The 15,618-nt window shown below is 45.6% G+C and overlaps 1 protein-coding gene across 1 annotated transcript in view; it reads right to left on the minus strand.

Annotated features, from left to right (window-relative positions):
* Positions 1-15,618, minus strand: part of PTPRO (protein tyrosine phosphatase receptor type O) — a 228,235-nt gene that overhangs the window by 9,925 nt on the left and 202,692 nt on the right. The window contains exons 17-21 of the mRNA XM_054167854.1: positions 11,299-11,382; positions 6,499-6,534; positions 4,926-5,007; positions 4,398-4,488; positions 2,717-2,793 (exon numbers count right to left, since the gene is read on the minus strand). Of these exons, the coding sequence (XP_054023829.1) occupies positions 2,717-2,793; positions 4,398-4,488; positions 4,926-5,007; positions 6,499-6,534; positions 11,299-11,382 (370 nt within the window). The remainder of the gene's footprint in view (positions 1-2,716; positions 2,794-4,397; positions 4,489-4,925; positions 5,008-6,498; positions 6,535-11,298; positions 11,383-15,618) is intronic.

Raw genomic sequence — 15,618 nt, forward strand, 5'->3', positions numbered from 1 at the left:
CTAAATTAGAATTCTGCTTAAAATAGTAGAGAGCTTGCTGAGTCAATGCCTTTAACAGATTAGAATTGCTAGGCTTTATTGAAGTTCAGATGCTTTATGTATTCCTTCTCCTTTCTCTATCTACACACTTTTAGTTGGGAAAAGTCCTCCCCTCTCCACAGGCAGAGACCTTTATCAAGACTGTAGTTAAAAATCCACAGAATGGCCACTTTAACAACTGCTGTAACCATATTTGCTGAGATGGAATCATCCAAACTGCATTTGAGAAGTTACTTGGTATTCCTAACAAGAACAAAAGATAGCATCCAACACACAGCACGATCCCAAGTAAATTGGGCAATTTCTGTGCCACCACAGTATGTGGACTGTAAAAATATTTGTGCCTCTTGCCATAAATGGCTTCCTCCAGACTTCTCTAGAGCCTGGCTCAACCTGAGTTCTTGCCCCACACAGAATTTGTTGTTTGTTTGCCTGCATGAGCTATGTCTGACCTAACTGCTCAACCTCTATCACCACTGCTCTCTGTGTTTGGAAGCAGGTGCTCAAAGGAGGAGCAAAACAAGAGGACACAGTCTCAGACTGCACCAGGGCTTCTTCCTAACATCCAGCCTAAACCTCCCCTGGCACAGCTTAAGACTGTGTCCTCTTGTTCTGGTGCTGGCTGCCTGGGTGTGGTGGGTAAACACCCATACTGAAAAAAACCAAATCATGGTAGAGGGCTTGTGGGTGCTTTGCCTTCCCTGCAGGGCATTTTCCCCCTGGGAAACTGAGTCTGTGCCACTCCCCACTCCTTGCCCAGCTAGGGTATAAAAGCAGGACATTGCAGTCATTAGGCCTGCTTTTGGCTCCTGCCTCTCCTGGACAAGAGATACTGCAGCTGCTTTCCTGCTCCTCTGCCACATGGTCAGGCCTGATCCTTCTCTCTGCTGCCTCCATGCCTCTTCAGAGAGAGACTGGTTTTGTATTCTTGGTTTTTTCCCCCCCTCCCATCCATCCTTGTCCCTTGCCCTTGTGAACCTTACCTGCTATTGTTGTATACATATATATTGTTTAAAGAATACTCTTTACCTCTCGACTTCCAAGCCGACTCCAAATTATTGCTTGGTGGATTTGCTCCTTCCCTTTCCTTTTTTTTTCTCCTCTCTGTTGGGAGGGAGGAGCGGGGAGAGCAGGGGAGAGATTCTCAGCCTTGCCCCCATCTGAACTCCTAACTCCCAGTTAAGGCTCAAACCACCACACTGGGAGAAGAGACCAACCCCCACCTGGCTACAACCTCCCTTCAGGTAGTTGTAGACAGCAAGAAGGTCTCCCCTGAGCCTCCTCTTCTCCAGGCTAAGCAACCCCAGCTCCCTCAGCCTCTCCTCACAGGGCTGTGCTCCAAACCCCTCCCCAGCTTTGTTGCCCTTCTCTGGACACGTTCCAGCAAGTCAACATCTTTCCTAAACTGAGGGGCCCAGAACTATGGGCTGCTTTGTGCTGTTCAACCTCCCTGCCAGAGCAGCATGACCTAGAGTAGGTCACACTGGAACACATCCAGGTGGGTTTTGAACATCTCCAGAGATGGAGACTCCACAATCTCTCTGGGCAGCCTGTTCCAGTGTTCTGCACCCTCGCAATGAAATATTTTCCCTTTATATTCATGTGGAACCTCCTATGCTCCAGCTTGCACCCATTGCCTCTTGTCCTATCATTGGGCATCACAGAGCAGAGCCAGGCTCCATCCTCCTGACCTTTCACATCTTTATAAACATGAATGAGGTCACCTCTCAGTCTCCTCTTCTGCAAGCTAAAGAGCCCCAGCTCCCTCAGTCTCTCCTCATTATCTGCAGTCCCATGTCACAGAAGTTTCCTGAGTTGTGAATGATGCTTCTGAACACTGGAACATTTTCCCTTCTTGATTCACTGTGAGCTCAGGCAGCTGCAGCTTGAGCTCAGGACCCACACAAACCCAGTGCTGGCCATGTGCCCAGCAGTGCATGCATGGGCAATGCCACAGTGACAGAGAAGTGGCTTCAGTGACTCATCTGAGGGCTCCTCCCTGTTCCAGAATGGTGACTCAGCTCTCTCCAGCACAGCCAGGGCCAGCTCTGTCTTCTCTTCATGCCAAGGATGCAGAAATGCTCATCTGCCTGTGGCCCCCAAGTGCAAGATGATCTAGTCTCTGGCAGGAGGCTCCAGCCCTCTGATCATCCTTGTGGCCCTTCTCTGGACACTCTCCAGCACCTCCAGATTCTTCCTGTAATAGAGGCTCCAGAACTGGACACAGTGCTCCAGGTGGGGTCTCACCAGAGTGGAGTAGAGGGGAAGAATCACCTCCCTCCACCTGCTGGCTGTGCTTCTCTTGATGCAGCCCAGGATGTGATTGGCTTTCTGGGCTGCAAGTGCACACTGCTGGTTCATGTTGAGCTCCTCATTCACCAGCAGCCCCAAGTCCTTTTCACAGGTTTTCAATAATTCACCCTTCACCCAATGCCATTGTGGCAATAATTGCCAAAAATGTTACCCTCCATCATATATTGATTTAGTTACTTCTTTCTTCTCTTTATGGCTGATCAAAAGCACAGCTGCTTGTTGGAGAGCTACTGGAAGCTGAAGGAGATGCTGAGGAACATGACTTATCTTCCAAGAGACATTGTGGGGATCCTGTTTTGCAGCTGACATGCTCTAACTGTGTGCAGGACACTGCTCTTTACATGAAGCAAGACTCTGTACTCACAGGAATATAGTTGGCATTAATGTAGTCAGATCCCTCCTCTTCGTTCATTGAAACCAATCGGACACGACTGAAATCATCTGGAAAAGGAAGAAAACAGTTTGCCTCTCAAACATGGAATTCATGCCCAACTAGGCCAAATTAAAAGCATTTTTTTTAGAAAGTGGAAAAAAAATATCTATTTAAAAACCCCAAAACAACCCAACCAGAAAATGCTCATATTTAGAACAGAACAGAATAGAACAGAATTAACTGGGTTGGAAAAGACCTTATTTGCCAACAGAGAGCAATGTTTGTTTCAGTAAACACTGCATGGCTGCACCATCATTACTGTTCTGCAACATACACCTTCAAACTGACATCCCTTTGGGCTCCCTTAGGTTTCATTTAAGAAAAACAGAGTAACAGCACTCAGTAGTAAAAACTCCTGGCCAAGCTGTCAGCCCCTGGCTTGGACAGCAGCACTCTGAGCTGGGTTAGGAACTGGCTGGAGGGACGAGCCCAGAGAATGGTGATGAATGGTGCCACATCCAGCTGGCAGCCAGGCACTAGTGGTGTCCCCCAGGCATCAGTGCTGGGTCCCATCCTGTTCAACATCTTTATCAATGATCTGATTGAGTCTGTCATCAGTAAATTTGCAGAAGACACCAAGTTGGGGACAGGTGTTGATCTATTAGAGGGTAGAAGAGCTCTGCAGAGGGACCTTGACAGGCTGGACAGATGGGCAGAGTCCAAGGGCATGAGATTGAACACATCTAAGTGCCAGGTTCTACACATTGGCCACAGCAACCCCAGGCAGTGCTGCAGGCTGGGGTCAGAGTGGCTGGAGAGCAGCCAGGCAGGAAGGGACCTGGGGGTACTGGATGATAGTAGACTGAACATAAGCCAGCAGTGTGCCCAATGGCATCCTGGCCTGTATCAGAAACAGTGTGGCCAGCAGGAGCAGGAAGGTCATTGTGCCCTGTACTCAGCATTGGTTAGGCCACACCTTGAGTCCTGTGTCCAGTTCTGGGCCCCTCAATTCAAGAATGATGTTGAGTTGCTGGAAGGTGTCCAGAGAAGGGCAACAAAGCTGGGGAGGGGTTTGGAGCACAGCCCTGTGAGGAAAGGCTGGGGGAGGTGGGGTTGCTTAGGCTGGAGAAGAGGAGGCTCAGGGGAGACCTTCTTGCTGTCTACAGCTACCTGAAGGGAGGTTGTAGCCAGGTGGGGGTTGGTCTCTTTTCCCAGGCAAGCAGCACCAGAACAAGAGGACCCAGTCTCAAGCTGTGCCAAGGGAGGTTTAGGTTGGAGGTGAGGAGAAAGTTCTTCCCAGCAAGAGAGATTGGCCATTGGGATGTGCTGCCCAGGGAGGTGGTGGAGTCACCATCCCTGGAGGTGTTCAAGAGGGGATTGGATGTGGCACTTGAAGCCATGGTTTAGTTAATCATGAGGTGTTGGCTGACAGGTTGGACTTGATGATCTCTGAGGTCTTTTCCAAACTTATTGATTCTATGATTTCTCATCTCCAAACTCCTGGCTTGATACAGATCCACCAAAAGCTAATGAAAATCATCTGTTGCCTGGTTCTCTCTACAGGGCAGGCTTTAAAACAGGCTTTATCAGTCAGACATGCTCTCCTGATTCTCCAGTTCTCTTATTAAATCTCTTGAGAGACTTTAGCAAGAGCTTCCTGTGTTGTACTTACATGGCAGGATGTTTGTGTAGCGATTTTTGCAGCGATTCACAGGAAGATCAGCAGCAAAGTGGGGGATGTCAAGCCCAATCAGCTTTAGCTCCTGGTGCCACAGAAAGAAAAACACCAGGGTCACCCTCACAAACACTCAAAAAACCCAATTATTTGTTATTACCTGTGGAAGGTACTCAACTGAAAATGCCCATAAATCACATTACAAGCTGGCAGCAGGATTGTACTGACTTTCCTTATCTGACACTTGTGAGTTTGGTTCCCAAAACTCAAGAGCAATTATGTGGGCTTTCTTGATGATACTGTGAACACACTGCTGGGACTGTGCAGTGCTCTTCTCTATTGGCACTCAGTTAACCAAAATAATGCCAAACTAGGGGGCTGCAGAACTGGAAGTGAAGCTGAGCCACCTCTAGCACCAGCATGCATTAAACAACATAGAGCACAGGAACACACCATGGCAATCTAACATCTGGAAAAGGCTGAATCCAGGCATGCTCAGAGAGGACAGAATCCCCCCAGATTTACCTCAAATTGCAGAGAAAATTTATAATCTGAGTCTTTGGCCATATCCTTGATGTATCCATCAAAATCATCCAGCTGCACAGGGCTGTAAAAGAACACACCAGTATTGAGGAGGGAATCAAACTGCTTTTAGTACACTGCATTTCTATAGTGCCCCAGAACACTCTCACGTCATGAATATGTACTGCTAACTGTAAGTGCAAGAAAGCAACAACAAAAAGGGGGAATAAAAAAGATCTTGTGGTTCAGTGCCACCAAATGGTGCCCATATTGCTCATAACCTGCACCAGAAAGAGGCTGAGAGGAGAGTGCTGATCTCTCTGGGTGAGCTCAGGGCTGCAGCTGCTGCTGCTGCTGAGCTCTCTGGCTGGGGGGTTGGAGTTTTCCTAGCTGAGGGACACCACTAGTCTGAGGTATGGGCAATGGCTCATACACCCTTCCTTAGATTTTCTGGTCTCTGAACTGCTTTTGCAGGTGGACATGTCCCTAGGGAAGAGGTGGCACCTTGAAAAGCAGTGAGGCAGCACTCCATGGCAGAGCCAATCTCAGAACCATACCACCTACATCTTTCTGGCAGCAGGACAGCTGCTGCTTCATTTGAGTTGCCTCTTGTGCAATGCAAAATGTTGCATTTAGGTATCTTCACTTCTGGCTCAGACACTTTTGAAACTCATCTGAGCTTTGTTCATGGAGAAACATGGATTTGATATTTAGGTTTGGTTTTCTTAGAACTTCTACCCAAATAAACAAACAATCCTCTAAACCCTCAGTTTGGATGCTACTGCTGGGACTGCTTTCTCTGCTGGTTTGAGACCTATACACATTTGTCATTAGAAGCCAAATTCTCCTCCCAGAGAGATGATAGCTATAACACATGGCACAAAACTATAGAAAACCATGCAGAGCTTCAACAAGTGGAAAGTAGCCCTGATTTTGCAACTCCCATCATGCCACACACTTCTTGGCAGAGGCACAGCCTCTGAATATCGTGGATAAATAATTAGGCTCAGGCACTGAATAACTAAACACAGGTAAACAGCTTCCTTCCCCTAATTAGCATGCTCTAATTTACAAGCTACTGAAGCATGCACACAGTAATCTTCCCTTTTACTTTGAGGCAATATGCCCAAAGGAAGCTGTCTTATCACTGCTTAATTACTCCTATTTACCCATTAGCATTAATGATCTAATGTGCTAGCAGCAACTATAGTAAGAGCTTCATGTCAGGAGGGACACATCACTGGAAACAAATGCATCCCAATTTTTCACCATTTGTCATTTTTAACTAAGGATAAGCTCTGTTGGAATCACCAGGTTGGGTAATTGACCTGTTCCCTGATGATGAATTTGCTATCAGTAAGGAGCTGGTTTACCACAAACTATCTGTGGAGAAGAATTGGCTTTGTCCAATTATTGTTTGTTTTCTACCCTCAGTTCTCTCTCTCAGGATGGGTTTATGAAGACATTTTCTCCATCTGTGACAGAAGTACCACTGTACCCTGTACTCCATAATTCATGTTTAGTCTAAGGGCATGCATTTTTCCTATTCCTTTTAAATATTGGAGAAGTTACATACTTGGTCAGCTTTCTTTTCTTTAATCCATTTTTACTCCTGTAAAAGAAAAAGAAAACACAGCACAAAATTTGTCTCTCATTCATTATTCCATAAGTCTTTGTTCATAGAATCATAGAATCAGTCAGGGTTGGAAGGGACCACAAGGATCATCTAGTTCCAACCACGGGCAGGGACACCTCACACTAGATCAGGCTGGCCACAGCCTCATCCAGCCTGGGCTTAAACACCTCCAGGGATGGGGCCTCAACCACCTCCCTGGACAACCCATTCCAGGGCTTCATCACTCTCATGGTGAAGAACTTCCTCCTCAAATCCATCCTGAATCTCCCCACCTCCAGCTTCTTTCCATTCCCCCTAGTCTTATCACTACCTGAGATCCTGAGAAGTCCCTGCCCAGCCTTCTTCTAGGCCCCCTTCAGATACTGGAAGGCCACAATTAGGTCACCTTGGAACCTTCTTTTCTCCAGACTGAACAGCCCCAACTCTTTCAGTCTGTCCTCATAGGAGAGGTGCTCCAGCCCTCTGATCATCCTCATGGTTAGTACTGATTTAGGGACATGTGCTTTTCAGTCACCATCACACTCAGGATAAGATTGGTGATGATAGCTTAGACATCTTTCAGCTGATAGCAAAGTTTCCATTGACTCCAATGGGATTCATATTCCTTTCTCTGTCTCTGAGAACAACCTGCTTGTGAAAGGGAACTCCTGTGCCCAGCACAAGCAATGGGCCCTCTACAAATCCTGACCCAACAGCGCCTCTAGTTCTAGGTGAGCCAGGGCTGAGTCCCTGGTGCCTGTGGCAGGGGGCTGTGCTGCTGCAGGGGACAGGGCATCACAGGGCAGCCCTGGTCTGCTCCTCTCCAGCTCTAGCACGCTGGGAAGCTGGATGCCCACACTAGACAGCAACCAGGAATAAAAGGCAACCGTTTGGGTAAAGGCAGAAGACCACTACTTCAAGGAAGTGGTGAAGTTCAAGGAAGGTGAGGGCAAATAGAAATGGCCTGAATGCTGTTTTCTCACCCATTTCATAACCTGCTTCTGATGATCAATGACCAAAATGGCAACTATCTGACTCAAGCTTAAACCTTAGATAATTTTAATTGACTCTTAATAGCTAATTATGCCAGTCATATAATTCACTTTCTTCATCTGATTTATAAGTGATACAACCCAACAGTGACAGTTACAAGCAAGCTTATGAGTGTGTTAAGCAGCATAACCCATAAAATATGGACATAGGAACTGCCCTACACTAACTACCACCAGGTGGTTTCTTGGAAGGGAAGGGTGTGTGCTTTTTGTAGCCACCACAAAAAACAAAGCTAAGCAGTCAATCAGACCAAATGCACAAAGGGAGCACCCTGGAATAATTTGGCTCAAGATCTGAAAGCACTGATCCTCCCTGCTAAACCAGCCAGTGAACACCAATAGACTCTTGCTTACTCAGTTGTGGAGTCTTCTGCTTTAGAGACAGTCAAAACCTGTGTTCCTGTGTGGTCTGCTCTAGGTGTTCCTACTCTGGCAGGGGGGGGTTGAACTGGATGAACTTTTGAGGTCCCTTCCAGCCCCTAATATTCTGTGATATTAAAATGACTTGTAGATAACTGGGATGAAAGCTTCGAATAGTGAATTAAAGCTGAAGACTCTTCATTTGAAAGCAATGAAAATATAGAGGAGGGGGGAAAAAAAGATGAAAGAAGTATTTTCATTTTTCTAACCTGGTAAGTTTAGAATTGAAATTATTAAAAAACCCAAAAACTCTAAATTATTTATTTTTAAAATTAAGTTGTACAGAAAATTCAGGTTTGGGCACAGCCACAACCTGTGGTCATTTTTTTTCTCTCTCTGAGGTACATTTCCACTTGGAGGTGGAGCTTTGCCTCCAGAGCTAACAAGAGCTAAAGCAGCTCTTCAGCTTCACAGAATCACCAAGGTTGGAAGAGTCCTCAAAGATCATCAAGTCCAAGCTGTCATAGAAGCCTCTTCAGCCTACCAGGTTATCTATACAGAGACTGCCTGTACAGTAGATGTACACTGATGTGCACTACACACACAGCCTAGCAGTATTTATTCTGTAGCTTCAGAGATCTTTTTTTTCCCCAATTAAATCTTAAAATTAATTTCCCTCAATTATTCCAAACATCTCTTTTCCATCCTCTGTGACTGTGGCAACCCTTTTAATGTGGCAACAAGGCTGGTGAGAGGCCTTGAGCACAAGCCCTATAAGGAGAGGCTGAGGGAGCTGGGATTGTTTAACCTGGAGAAGAGGAGGCTCAGGAGTGACCTCATTGCCCTCTACAACTACCTGAAAGGTGGTTGTAGGCAGGAAGGGGTTGGTCTCTTCCCCTAGGCAACCAGCACCAGAACAAGGGGACACAGTCTCAAGCTGTGCCAGGGGAGGTTTAGGCTGAAGGTGAGGAGAAAGTTCTTCACTGAGCGAGTCGTTCATCATTGGAATGTGCTGCCCAGGGAGGTGGTGGAGTCACCGTCCCTGGAGGTGTTCAAGAGGAGATTGGATGTGGCACTTGGTGCCGTGGTCTAGTCATGAGGTCTGTGGTGACAGGTTGGACTAGATGATCCTCAAGGTCTCTTCCAACCTTGGTGATACTGTGATACTGTGAATTCATTTGAATTCAAATGAAATTCACATTGAATTCATTTCAAAGGAAAAAATAAATATCTGCATGCTGTTTGGGATGAAAAATGCTCCTGAGAACACTTCTCTGAGGAAAGCTTCAAGAGGCCACAAACCAAATGACTGACATCCATTGCTCAGCAACAATTTCTTGTGCTTTGCTAGCCTCAAGAGGTATTGGTCTCTCTGCATGGCAGTTGTTTCATGAATGTTCATAAATGTTTTAAAACAGCTTGTGTGCAAATCAGAGACTCCTGAAGCTGGTGTTTAATCTGTTCTTCCTTTACAGATTAAAATACAAAGAGAGGGATTAATCTCATCTCATTCAATTTCAGCTCCTTTAAACTTGTCCCTCTGGACTAAACTAGGTGGCTTGATTGCAGAGGAAAGCTCTGAAGAAAGATGGGTCTGGAAAGGTGAGTTAATGCACATTAATGCATGTCAAACAGAATGAGGCAAAGAGGCAGTGCCACTGTTTGAAGCAGTGCACCTGGCAGTGGCCACCTTGGGCTTCTAAAGAGAGTTAAGAGAGTGACCTCCACTGTAATGACCTCCTTGCCTGATATTCCATCACTGTGCAGCACCTATAGCTAGCTGAGCTCACATCAGACAAGTTGCAGTCAACATAAGGTTAGCCTTGGAGAGATGTGGAAGACTTCTATCTGCTCTTCAGCTGGGTGTGTGTGGAGAACATGCTTTTATTTTCAGGGCAGAAGAAATGGACCTTTCTTTAGTTACATAAACCCACTCATTTCTGGTCCCACTTAAAATTCCTCTGTGTTTTTCTACAGACCCAAGGAAAATGAGTCTCAGAAGATGTCAGTGACTGCCTGCCAGGGCTTTGGTGCTGTAAGTTAACACCAGGGACAATGCCTGGCCAAAAGTAAACTTTAACTTTGCTATCACAGTTTTGTAAAATACTATACCTTGGACTCAAGACCATTGGGAACTTAGGTTACTTTTATATAAATTGAGTGATTTTAGATCACAGCCAATTATAAAGATTACAAATGACTCTGAATACAGAATAGAGATTACAGAATTAACCAGGCTGGAAAAGACCTTCCAGATCATCAAGTCCAACCTGTCACCCAACACCATCTAATCAACTAAACCATGGCACCAAGTGCCTCATGCAGTCTCTTTTTAAACACCTCCAGTGATGGTGACTCCACCACCTCCCCGGGCAGCACATTCCAATGGCAAATAACTCTGTCTGTGAAGAATTTCTTCCTAACCTCCAGCCTAAACCTCCTCTGGTGCAGCTTGAGACTGTGCCCTCTTGTTCTGGCGCTGGTTGACTGGGAGAACAGACCAATCCCCACCTGACTACAACCACCCTTTTGGTAGTTGTAGATGGCAAGAAGGCCTCCCCTGAGCCTCCTCTTCTCCAGGCTAAGCAACCCCAGCTCCCTCAGCCTCTCCTCACAGGACTGTTCTCCAGAACCCCTCATCAGATTTTGTGGTCCTTCCCTGAACACGTTCAAGTCTCTCAATGTCCTTCTTAAATTGAGGAGCCCAGAACTGGACAGAGATTCTGGTTCTAAGCAGACCCTGTGGTTGGTTAGGTACTTTCAAAAATAAAAATCAGCCATTCACTAAGTCTTTAGAAATGATTTCCAGACTGAACTCTTAAATCTACAGACATTCACAGTGACCCAGCTTCTCACACTTTTGCACTGCTGGCTCCTATTGATTCTCAGGGAATTGGTGCTTCCCAAAGCAAAATTTTTACTGCTGTCAGGAGAGCATAACTGCACCTGTCAAAACTAAGGACATCACACATCTAACAGGTGGGGCACAATCAAGCAATTTTAGTAACAGCAAAGCAGCAGCAGCAGGCAGCAGTATCAGGTGATGAGTAGATGAATAACTGGGACAGAAGAGGCTGGGACTATGCAACTAAGTGGCAAACATTTCAGAGAGAGCAGTGAGATGAAGATGATGGCCAAAATGGGTTGGAGCATAAACAGACAAACTAGATGAAGCAGGGTAGCAAATACTTTGATACCCACATCCTCTCCAATCCACGTTCAAGGGCAAGAGAATTACTTCTTCAAAAGCCTTGACCCACTCAAAACCAAAGGCATCAGACATTTTGTAATGTACTGGAAATTAACACTGGTGACACACTGCATATGGAGAAACAAGTAAATCACTTACCAAGGATTAATATAAAATGCCAAAAGATAATCAGTCCAAAGGCATGAGGGTAGCAGAGTTAGGAAAGCAAATACACTTCTACGCCTGTGAGCATTAATAAATAACATACATAAAGATGAAAAAGTGAGGAGAGTTAGTATGACAAACACAACTCAGGAGATCAGCAAATTCTGTTTAAAGAAAAAAGATCAGCTACATCCATGAAAGCTCCCTCTTACTTACTTCATAACAATACTATTAGAACCCATAGAATTTTCACTCCTCAAGCTGACACCCTTGGCAGGATTTTCCGCTACGTGGTCTAACTAAATGTCTGCTACGGGTCTGAGCTGGGCCTGCCTGTGGTCGTTTGAGGCTGTGCCTTTAAGAACAAACACTGCTGGAACACACTGGCTAATGTTTTTGGTACTAGAACCAAAACATTCTGATATTCTAAACGAATTTCATTGGTTGATAAACAAAAATTCAGCTTTAGATTGTGAAGCGGTTGGAAAATTTTTTCCTCAGTTCAGTTCGGTTTGGGAGTTGGGGGAGTTTGGTGTTTCAGCCTGTTCTCCCTGCCTGCTTCTTCTGCGAACTGCTGGACTTGGCCTTCAGATAAGCAAACACTAATCCTGCATGGGCTTTTGAAGCTTGCTAACAACTCTTTTCCTTAGTAACTTGCCTTTCTCTCTCTCTAACCCCTTTTTGGGGAAAAAGGGAGGTAAGGGGGGGAGAGAGGGGGTTCCAAAGAGGGGATCCCTCCCTGAGGGAGGGATTTTTGTTGTGTTATTTGTCTTTGCTGTGTATTTCTGTGTATATATTGTAAATACCTGTATATATTGTGTTATATATAACCTGCTTTCCATATATGCTTGTAAATATATAGCTTTTGCTCTTCGACTGAGTTAGCTGTGGTTTCTTACTCTGTGGAGGAGGGAGAGCTAAGCCCTCTCTCAACCTACCACATTTATTGGCTGCCCAACCCGGGGCTTGGTGACAAATTAGTTTGATTTATTGCTTGCTTAAGTCGAACGAGCAAACATGAAGGTGTTTTGGCTTTTTGAGCGTCTGTTCTTCTCGGTCTTTGGTGTATTGATCTACAAGTATTGCCTGGGTATGATTATCGATAAGATAGGTAAATATATAATGCAAAAATTATATTTGTGGTTTAAGTACAAGATTCGGCTTCTGTATGATCAGTGCCTGGAATTCTTTTATGTTAAAAAGTACAGGAATGTTACATCTAGCACACTCCCTATTGAGATAAAAGAGTTTAAGATTCCGCTCGGTGAAAGGGTAATTTTAAGTGATGGCTGGGATCCAAAGCTGATTTTCTTGATGTGTGTAGTCCTGCTGATGATGATAATTAATGTGTATTTGTTGGTAGCACTGTACCGGGAGAAAAAAGTGTCCAAGGCATGTTTTGTTATAAAACGGAGGGTTAAGAGACGAAAACGCCACCCTGGCTCTGTTTCAGGAACATCCAGTGAGGATGATAATGGAGAATCTGTGTCAGTTAAAGATAAAGCTAAAAAGTCAATCGGCAAGGCAGCTCTGAATAGCAATGGTGATGATTCTGGCAAGCAGCCAGGGGCTACAGTAGCCCCAAACATGGCGGCTCCCGTGTCCCCAGCAGCCACCATTAACGAGGCAAAGTCATTTCCTCCTTCTTCCATGGCAGGAGCGGAAGCGTCCTCCAAAGCAACTAATCTGTCTCAAAGCTTATCAGCTTCTGATAATAAGGCAGCTGGAAACCCAAACACAGCTCCAGTAAAGCAAGTAGCAGTTTTAACAACAAGGAAGGGTAAGACTAAAGCTGATTCAGGAGCTGACGGGGATGCACAGCAAGGTTCTTCTGCTGGGGAGGAAGAGAAAATCTGTCTTAAAAATATAGCTGAGTTATTGAGATCATCAGAGGATCGAGATGCATCTCTTGGTAGGACAACAGCTAGTGGTGGTGCTTCTCAGCTTAAAGGGATCCTTGAGAGGTTGTTGGGACCACAAGTTGAGGAACAGGAGGCAGAGGAGCAAGAACAAGATGACATAACCGACTGCTCTTCACCACGTGAGGAGCTTAGAAATGTAAGAAAAGACTATCTCAGAGCAGATAAGGAGCCAGTTCTCGCTTGGCTTGGTAGATGCTATGATACAGGTGCTCCAGCTCTAATGGTTGGAGACAAGTCAGCAGCCCAGCTAGGAACTCTCTCAAAGGATAATGGAATAGATAGACATCTAGGCAAGGCTCTCGGTAAGGTTAATCTGTGGATACGCCTTCTAATGGCGGTTCTCATGAGATACCCTTCCCGAGATGATCTTCCATGGAATCCTAAGCCCTGGACTACCATAGATGAGGGAATCAAGCGTCTGAGAGAATTTGCTGTTAGAGAGGTACTCTATGGTGAACATGAATCTCTGAATCCTGATGATGTTCCTGTAGGAAATGGTCTTACTAAAAAGCTCATCAAGCTTGCTCCTTCCAATTATGCAAACATTCTGGCAAGCAGAATTGTAGCAAGAAATTATGGTGGAGCTCCTCTTACGGTTGGCCAATTCACTGATCAATTGAGACAATTGGATGATAGCATGACACGTGTTTCTTTGGTTTCAGCCATTGAAACTCTGTCTGGTGAAATAAAGAATTGCATGAAAGAGCTGAAGGATGAATTTAAGAACACCATATCCCAATTGGCACAAAGAGATGATTCCAATTCTTCCTCCAGGTGGGTACAGGTTTCATCTGTGAGGAATAGACATCCTCCAAGGAGGTCATTCCAAAACAGATCAAACCAAAACAGACCACCAAGGCAGTCACGTAGGACTATTTGGATTACCCTGCGTGATCAGTTTGGTGAGAACATGAACAGGTGGGATGGTCAACCAACTTCTAATCTTTTCAGGAGACTGAGAGAACTGCAAAGTGGCAGAACCCGAGGTAGCAATACCAGAAGGGTAGCTGTTACTTCTACAGTTCCCCAGGACAACTCTAGTAGCTCCAACAGTGGCTCCAGTTCTAACACTGCACAGTGTGCTCGTTGCACCTGTGGACATGTTCCCCATAACTAGGGGTGCCCTGCCTCCCGCCAGGGGGAGGAGAGGGGTAATACAGATAACAGAATCTATTGGGATGTGTACATCCAGTGGCCTGGCACTTCACACTTTCAGAAGTACAGGGCCTTGGTTGACACAGGAGCTCAGTGCACCATATTGCCATCAAATTATCAGGGATCAGAGTCCATAACTATTCTGGGAGTCACTGGTGGATCTCAAGAGTTAAGTAAAGTGGAGGTTAATATAAGCTTAACTGGTAAACAATGGAAAAAGCATACAGTTGTGACCGGACCTGATGCACCTTGTATTTTGGGAATTGATTTTCTGAGAGAAGGGCGTTTCAAAGACCCTAAAGGTTACAAATGGGCTTTTGGAGTAGCTTCTGTAGAAATTGATGGACAAAAACTGAAGCTGTCTGCTAGACCTGAGCTTTCTGATGAATCTGCAGTTGTGGGACAACACAAGATTCAGGACATTAAGTTGCCGGTTGCTTCTCGGACTGTGCATCACAGACAATACAGAACCAACCGTGACTCTTTGTTGCCCATTCAGAATCTGATTCGTCAGCTGGAGAGTCAGAAAGTCATCAGCAAAACTCATTCACCTTTCAACAGTCCAGTGTGGCCTGTGCGAAAGCCGAATGGAGACTGGCGTCTGACAGTGGACTACCGAGCCCTGAATGAAGTAACACCGCCTATGAGTGCAGCAGTACCAGACATGATGGAACTCCAGTATGAGCTGGAATCCAAAAAGGCCAAATGGTATGCTACCATAGACATTGCTAATGCCTTCTTCTCTATTCCCATAGCAGAGGAATGCAGGCCTCAGTTTGCTTTCACCTGGAGAGGAATCCAGTACACTTTCAACAGACTGCCAATGGGCTGGATCCACAGCTCCAGCATCTGTCATGCAGTAATCCATGATGCTCTGGAGGAAGGTGGTGCTCCCGAACACATCCAGTTCATCGATGATATCATCGTCTGGGGTAAAACTGCTGAGGAAGTCTTCGAGAAAGGTAACAAAATCATGGACATTCTCCTGAATGCAGGTTTTGCCATCAAGAGAGACAAAGTGAAAGGTCCTACCACAGAGATCCAGTTTCTGGGAGTGCAGTGGCAGGATGGACGCCGACACATTCCAGTGGATGTGGTAAACAGAGTCTCTGCCATGGCAAATCCCACGAACAAGCAAGAAACTCTACGTTTCTTGGGGATTGTGGGATTTTGGAGACTACACATTCCTGGATACAGTCAGATTGTGAAACCTCTGTATGATGTGACTCGAAAGAGG

Source organism: Dryobates pubescens, chromosome 15 (genome assembly GCF_014839835.1).
Source record: "Dryobates pubescens isolate bDryPub1 chromosome 15, bDryPub1.pri, whole genome shotgun sequence".
Classification (NCBI taxonomy): domain Eukaryota; kingdom Metazoa; phylum Chordata; class Aves; order Piciformes; family Picidae; genus Dryobates; species Dryobates pubescens.